The 7,391-nt window shown below is 47.4% G+C and overlaps 2 protein-coding genes across 2 annotated transcripts; both read left to right on the top strand.

Moving 5' to 3' along the window:
* Positions 1-511: 511 nt before the first annotated feature.
* On the top strand, positions 512-3,804 carry LOC120430092 (uncharacterized). The gene is made up of 3 exons (XM_039595179.2): positions 512-1,276; positions 1,333-1,513; positions 1,569-3,804. The coding sequence occupies exons 1-3, from the start codon at positions 805-807 to the stop codon at positions 3,733-3,735; spliced, it is 2,820 nt and encodes a 939-aa protein (XP_039451113.1). The 5' UTR covers positions 512-804; the 3' UTR covers positions 3,736-3,804.
* Positions 3,805-4,074: 270 nt separating this feature from the next.
* LOC120430093 (probable cytochrome P450 9f2) lies at positions 4,075-6,143 on the top strand. Its single transcript, XM_039595180.2, has 3 exons — positions 4,075-4,415; positions 4,698-5,863; positions 5,927-6,143. The coding sequence occupies exons 1-3, from the start codon at positions 4,195-4,197 to the stop codon at positions 6,088-6,090; spliced, it is 1,551 nt and encodes a 516-aa protein (XP_039451114.1). The 5' UTR covers positions 4,075-4,194; the 3' UTR covers positions 6,091-6,143.
* Positions 6,144-7,391: the final 1,248 nt, after the last annotated feature.

The following is a 7,391-nucleotide window of genomic DNA, read 5'->3' as shown; positions in this document are numbered from 1 at the left end:
AAATTCGTCTTTTTTAAACAATCAATCTTGGTTCAATGACCCCAAATAAGCCATACACTCAACCCCCGGTGGTTGGTCACTTTTTCGTTTGACACTTTTTTAGTTTGTTTCCCTGTTGGTTGGTCAAAGTCAAACTAAAAAGTGATGAACTGTCACTTTTTACACGGCGCTCACGAACACTATCAAAACAAACGTTTGGTAGTGTGTGTGAAGTTCGTGTAAAAGGGGTGTCAAATTAAAAAGTGACCCCGTTCGTTTGACAACAGTTAGTGTCAAACCATCGGGGTTTGAGTGTATTTTAAAGGTTTTTGCCTGTTGGCCGCTACACGGAAGAAAGTCAATTCCCGAAATCTTGAATTGTGTTCATGAATTTGAAAAACCACGAAGAAATTTATTAACAACTTCAATCTAAGCTAATCTTCCAACGTCCCTAAACCCGCAGCAACTCCGGTGATATAACATCGCACTCACCTTGTCTTCAAAGCAGCTCCAACTTGTCCCTTTAAAACACACGCATGACGAAATTCCATTGCCACACCACAGGCTAGAACTTTCTCAGCCAAAGCCCGTCATAGGTCTTTGGTACGTTTTCAGCTAACTCAGCAAAACTCTGCAGTTCAGTTTTGCTGATTCGCGTCCTTCGTCCAACGCGCGCAGTTCACTGCGGTGACCGTGGCCAGAACGACAACATCGGCTAGGGCTGAAGAAGTTCAGCTGGCCGTAAAAAGGTTACTCGGGTGGCTCGGGAAACCCTCCAGCGGTCAGTTGTTGGCGATAGTTGAGCTGAACAGGACGCGAATCAAGATGTTGGTGCTGGTGTCGGTTCTGGTGACCGTTTTAAGTGTCTCTAGTGGTGAAGCAACCGTGGTTGAAGTTACGATCAACACGAAGAATGTCGTGAACTACATCGACAAAGAGTTTGTGTCGTTTTTGGCCGAGCCGAAAGCAGTGTTTGCCGATTCGATCAATCCGGTGAATGAGAAGAGCTTTCAGATGACTCGCAGTTTGGGACCGATGTACATGAAGGTGTACTGTGACTCGAGTCAGCTGGAGCTGCAGATTGATGGGGTTGGTGGTGCGGATGATCCGAGGCTGGTGCAGATAACGCCAAAGGGTTGGCGGGCGTTCAACGAGTGGGTCAAGCAGGCAGGAGTGGTACCGATCTTTGTGATCGACTACGAGGTTAACGGTAGTTGGAAGCCGAAGTCCGCGCTTCGAATGTTGACGGTAGCGAACAAGCTGGGAATACGAAACTGTCTGTGGCAGCTGGGAAGTGGTGAGTAGTTGGAGTAGATTGATCGATCCGAGAGAGTTCACGATCTTTTGTTCTAGGGAACATAACCGATGCGGTGCAGTACGTTGAAGATCTTCGAGCGTTCAAAGCGATCGTGAAGGCGCTCAACTTCAGAGGGATCGTCGCTTGCGATGTAAATCCGGCGTACGCCGGTGTGGAGCAAGCTCGCTACTTCAACTACCACGTAGATGACATCGCCAACGCAATTGCCGTCAACTAGTAAGTTGATCGATCAAACCTGAAAACTTTGTTGTAACTCATATTCTTCCTACAGTGAACCGATCGAAGGGACGTCTCTACTGCAGCAGTTTGTAGTGCAGCGTGAATCGTCAAGTCTTCCAGTTTGGTTGGATATCAAGCTTCCGGAAAGGCTACCAACTATAGGTTGCGATCAAATGTGTCTGTTGGAAGGTCTACGCTATGCTACCCTTTTAGGAGACGGCGCTCGCAACGGATTCAGCGCGGTCTTCAAATCATTATCACGTCAGGAGATCCAGTCGTACAGCTTCAACTACCTTGTCGCCCTGTTACATCGAGCATCCGTGGGAACGAAGGTGCTCGATGCCACCCAGAATACTCCAGAAAGTGTTCAGCTGCATGCGTATTGCAGCTCCAATGGTAACGGCTCACTAACTTTGCTTGCGATCAACCATCGCCCGGAAGACGTCGAGTTGGAGATCAAGCTCGCCAGCAAGCAACATACAGTGGAAGTTCACCACTTCATCGCAACCGTTCGAAACGGGCAAATCCTGCTCAACGATCAGCCGCACGACTTCAGCAAACCACTTCAACCGTTCGCTAAAATTCATCCCCTACTCAAGGGACTGCACCTCACCATGCCAGCATTCTCTGTCGGCTTCTGGGTCATCCCGAGCTACAACGCTCGTGACTGCTACGACGACTACCAGGATCTGCGCGCGGGACTCGTCAAAACGGACCACGAGAGCTCCGTCCATCAACTGCTTCAGGAACTGATTGCCGAACGATCACAGCAAGATGTTACTCAGCTAAGTCGGAGGAAGCGCTCGGTCGGCGATGAGCTTGCCGACGTTTTAGAGGACAACCTGCTGAAATCCAGACGCACTCGACAAACCAAGAACTACCGTCGCCAACAGCGTGTCGTGCGGCAGAAGGAGAAGCGGACCGAGCGACGAAATCTGCACAAGCAGAAGCGTCCCCTTCGGGAACGTGGCAAGCGTCAACTGCGCAGGAAGAACCTGAACCGACTGGGAGCACTTTTCACCAGTCGAAAGACGAAGCGATCGTTCGCCGCGGAAGCCGTCGATCATCCACCGATGTTTGGAAACAGTCGCGAAGAAGAAAACAACCGGTCGAGCTTCCCGCAGGGTGATGTCCACCTGCTGATCTCGAAGGGACCCGAAGAGGAGAGCTTCCTGTCGATCGAGGAAGCACCGGTAAAGCAGGAACGACCGAAAAAGTCTCGCAAGAGGAAGACATCGGCCCCGAGGACACCTTCCCAGAAGGACTTGCGGTTTGTCGTGCCGGAGATGTTGATGTTCAAGGACTCGAGAGCACCAACGAAGCGGCTCTCTGCCGAGCTGGAAGCATCGGCGTCGATGAATTCCGATCGATACCTGCCACTCGAAGGAGCTGCATCGAAAAAACTAAAAATTGATCGTGAGCTGATTGAGGTTAGAAACATCAAAGTAAAAGAGGGTGGTCCGGTAACTGTTCGGGAAGAAGGATTGACCAGCCCTGCCTCTGAACCGGACATCATTGATCCGGAAAGCTTCTACCACGAACCGCAAACGGAATCGCCTAAAAAACGGACCTCTATAGTAAAGGCCGAGGTCGAGCCGATTCTGGACAGTGTGGAGCTGGTGGAGGATGAGGTGGATCTCTTTACGGATCATCCGGAGCTTAATCTCTCGATGATGGGTGACGAAGAGTCGGAAGAGCATGCTCACGTCGAAGAACTGACCCGAAGGAAGCGCTCGATCGACAACGATTCAGGAGAGCTTGATCGCATCGAGGCGTTCTTCATGAACAACACTCAGTTGCAGGAAAAATTCGCCGAAATGTTCGACATGTTGCTGGAATCGTTCAACTGTTGTGGGGATTCCGAAGCGGAAAACACTGCGCGAGAGGAGCTGGAAACGACAACCGAAGCGGACCAGTTGCAGAAGCTAGAGAGGCGTAAACGGAACGTTCTGTTGCATCACTCGCAGTCTTGGGAGTCCCGGGAGCGGTCGAACATCCTCCGCCAGCAGCGAACTTCCGGCGAGTCGCAGGAGAACATGGTTCCGACGGAACCGCTGACTACGCTGAAGAGGACGCGGTTCGATGATGTCGAAACAGTTGATGACAAGGGTAGGCCTGGCGTTGTGATGCTACGATCGGTGACGAACTTTATCAAGGGAATGTCCACGGAGTTTCACCGGGTGTTTTCTCATTGGTTTCCAAAGACGGCGAAGGAGTAGTGATTACGGTTAAGTGATTAGGGGTTAATAAAGAAATGTAATGGAAGCTGAATATAGTTTTCTTCCGAAATTAATTTACAACTTAAGAACCCTATTCAAACTCTTCACAATTCTCTCACTGAGAGCGATGCTCTCTCCATCTCTCCGAAGCGTTCGCATCATGTGAGCAACCGGCATCGGTTACCTGGCAACGGCGTCGCTGACTCTTCTCTCGCGTTGAGAAACGCCAAGTTTCACGTGTTCGCGCGCAAAGCGAAAGTCTCGCTTTGAGGAAGTCATGCAACGGATTACATCGGCTGACCAAAATAGAGAGAATTCTCACTTTATCTCGGAACGTGCCCACGAATTTCTGGTCAGCTGCTCGCGTGACACCCTACTTTTCACTGTTTGCTGGAATATCGTCTAAACCAGACGAAAGTTGTGTAATTTCCTGAAATCTGGAGGCAAAATTGTGGCACCATGAACGTGGAGGACCTGTATTGGTTTGCGTTCACCGTGGTCACAATTGTGAGCTTTTTCACGTTCAAGCTGCTGACGAGGCATCGCCGGTTCTTCACGGCACGGGGCGTGCCGTACGAGAAGCCACACTTTTTGTACGGCAATCTGAACGCGGTGCTGAGCGGGAAGGTGTCCCCGCTAGAACATGTGCAGGATTTTTACCGGAAGTATGACGGGGAGAGGTGAGTGTATTTTAGCTTGTAAAATAAAATCTTAAAAATCTGGTTTAGCAGATTAGCTCTCCGATTTTGAATATGTAATTAAAACGCCTTCTGCTAAGGCTAATTTTTCAAATTTGCCAAACTTTGAAGGCCTGTACATCCAGTGTCACCAAAACTTCAAAGTTTAATATACCAAAATTTGCTTATCAATCGTAATTTTTTTAACAAATGATTAATGATAAGTGGAGCTCCGCTACACTCTAAATATATAAAACAAATATTATTTTATTTAACTTTTCCCAGAATCTTCGGCTTCTACAACTACCTCAGTCCGGTGTTCTACATCCGTGACCCGGAGCTGATCCGACGCCTCTGGGTCCAGCAGTTCGACCACTTCGCTAACCATGGCTACTTCCTAGACGAGTCCAAGGACCGCATCCTGGGCAACCAGCTGCACCTGCTCAAGGGCGACAAGTGGCACCAAATGCGGGCGACGCTGAGTCCGGTGTTTGCCAGCCGGAACGTGGCACTGATGGCGTCGTTGATCCAGGCGAATTCTCTGGACATGGTAGAGTATTTGAAGAGCTCGGTGGATCCGGAGCTGGAGTTCAAGGGCGTTACGCTGAAGCACGTGTTCAACGTGATCGCGGGGTGTGCTTTCGGGCTGGAGTTGAACACGTTTCGGGACGAGTCGGACAGGTTCTGCCAGATTGGGAGTTCACTGGTTTATGGGAACAGTCCGGTGCAGACGCTCAAGACGATGTGCTTTTATTTGTTCCCGAAGTTGATGACTCGGATGGGAGTTCAGCTGATGGATGCCGAGCAATCGACGTACTTTTTGAATCTTTTAAGGAACACGATTAGCGAGCGGGAGAAGACGAACGCCAACCGTCCGGATGTGATACAGTTGCTGAATAGGGCGAACAAAGGAGAACTGAAGCTGGAAAAGGACGACGATCCGGGTTATCTGCAGATGAAGGACTTCTCCAAGCGGAAATGGTCGGATGAAGAGTTGGTAGCGCAGTGTGTTTCCTTCTTCGGAACCGGCTTCGAAGGGTTGGTCAACCTTTTATCGTTCGCAACCCTAGAACTGGCCGCAAACCAAGACGTTCAAAACAAACTGCTAGCAGAGATTGAACAAACTCTCCAAAAAGGCCCTCTCACGTACGAATCGATCAGTCAAATGACCTACCTGGACATGGTGGTCAGTGAAACACTACGAAAGTGGCCCGCTTTCCCATCCAGCGATCGAGAATGCTCCAAGGATTACCAACTCAACGAGGACGGACTGCAGTTGAACTTCCGCAAGGGTGATTCCGTGTGGGTGTCGGTATGGGCGCTGCACCGGGACGAGCGGAACTTCCCCGAGCCGGAGCGGTTCGATCCGGAGAGGTTTTCCGAAGCTAACAAGCAGACGATTCGACCGTTCACTTACATGTCGTTTGGCGTTGGACCGAGGAGTTGTATCGGTAAGTGGGCGATGGCTTTTACAAACCTCCTTATTATGATACAACCTTAACTTTGTTTTGCAGGAAACCGCTTCGCCCTGCTGGTGGCCAAAATAACTCTGGTTGATTTGATCCGCAAATTCAAGCTCAGTCCCGGCTCGAAGCTGGTGCAACCGATCCGACTGTCCAAGGTATCGAACGGAATGGAACCGGAGGGAGGATTTTGGCTGCAGATCCAGCAACGGTAGTGTGTTTAGTATTCGTAGGATATTACAATAAAGCTCCATTTTCGAATTCCTGACTTTTCCCCGAGCTTTCCAGAACCTGGAAAGAACATTATCTTGCAATGAGATGACTATCTGGTTTTGTACCTTTCTTGAAGAGAGATTCAAGATATCTTGGCCAAAAATGATCATAAAACCAATTTGTCTCCAGAGAAACAATAAATTAGCATTAAACCAGATTTAAGAGCAGGAAACTTATTTTCAAAAACGTTACTTAATCCACCTTTAGGTGGATTCCTCACATTCATGAAGTGAATACACTACACAGCCTCAAAAAAGTGAATAACAAACACTTATTTTTATCTAAATATCTGGCCTCAAAAAAGTGTATTAAAAACACTAAAGTACTTACAACTTTTGATAGGGTTGTCAGATTTTCAATCTTTTGAAAGATCTCTTGACTACCCATCCAACGATAGGTTGCATGGTAGATCCAGACAACGTTTTCATCAAAATATGTGAGACCCGGCCTCTAAAAAGTGTATAAATAAAACTTAAGTGGTTATAACTTTTGATAAGAATGTCAGATCTTCAACGTTTTGAGCTCGTTGGAAAGGTTTTTTAAATACCTTTCTTAAAATGTATAACATGACGGGTTTTCTTACAAAAACCACCCTTTTTACAATCTTTCGAAGTTTAGCTAAAATCGGTTTATAAGCATAACTTTTGAAGTACTTTTCTAAACTTCATAATATGACCTAGGGTTTTGTGGGACGGATCGAATGAGACCAAAAAGGTCCAAATCGGTTAAGCCAGTCCGGAGATAATCGTGTGCATATTTTTCGGTGCACGGACTTACAGACATACACACGCACAGACATTTGTTCAGAATTTGATTCTGAGTCGATAGGTATACGTGAAGGTGGTTTTACGAGGTTTATGTATAGGCCCTTGGAAACCCTGCAAAATGCTGTGAATTTTCAAGCAAAAGACATTCACTTGGCAACCAAAAAAGCGCTTCTCTAACACGGATGTTAACTAGATCTAGATAGTATCTAGAATACATTGTTTCCTGAAGTTTATTCTAATCAACTCCCTTTCGGTGGTTGTCTTCTTAGACTTTTAATCGTGTGAGAACATCGCTCGACAACCAGAAAGTTTTTAAACTTATTGTTGATGGCCATGTGAAAAAAAAAAGTCAAAGTAGTTATGTCACAGACATAACCGGAATGGCGTAGACTACGTAAAGTTTTGAGATGTGGACATAGAGTTTTCCATATCTTAATTTTGAAGAATTAGCTAGATACTTGAAATACATTTGTAGA

The sequence above is a fragment of the Culex pipiens genome, unplaced genomic scaffold, assembly GCF_016801865.2.
Source record: "Culex pipiens pallens isolate TS unplaced genomic scaffold, TS_CPP_V2 Cpp_Un0006, whole genome shotgun sequence".
Lineage (NCBI taxonomy): Eukaryota > Metazoa > Arthropoda > Insecta > Diptera > Culicidae > Culex > Culex pipiens.
Note: the sequence above shows the minus strand (reverse complement) of the source record. Positions and strands in the feature narration are given on the sequence as shown.

Bases quoted from the DNA above. Each gene is read 5' to 3' on its own strand.
- LOC120430092 (XM_039595179.2), top strand. From the start codon at position 805: ATGTTGGTGCTGGTGTCGGTTCTGGTGACCGTTTTAAGTGTCTCTAGT. The intron at 1,277-1,332 runs GTGAGTAGTTGG...CTTTTGTTCTAG, and splicing joins TCTGTGGCAGCTGGGAAGTG to GGAACATAACCGATGCGGTG. The intron at 1,514-1,568 runs GTAAGTTGATCG...TTCTTCCTACAG, and splicing joins AACGCAATTGCCGTCAACTA to TGAACCGATCGAAGGGACGT.
- LOC120430093 (XM_039595180.2), top strand. From the start codon at position 4,195: ATGAACGTGGAGGACCTGTATTGGTTTGCGTTCACCGTGGTCACAATT. The intron at 4,416-4,697 runs GTGAGTGTATTT...AACTTTTCCCAG, and splicing joins CGGAAGTATGACGGGGAGAG to AATCTTCGGCTTCTACAACT. The intron at 5,864-5,926 runs GTAAGTGGGCGA...TTTGTTTTGCAG, and splicing joins TGGACCGAGGAGTTGTATCG to GAAACCGCTTCGCCCTGCTG.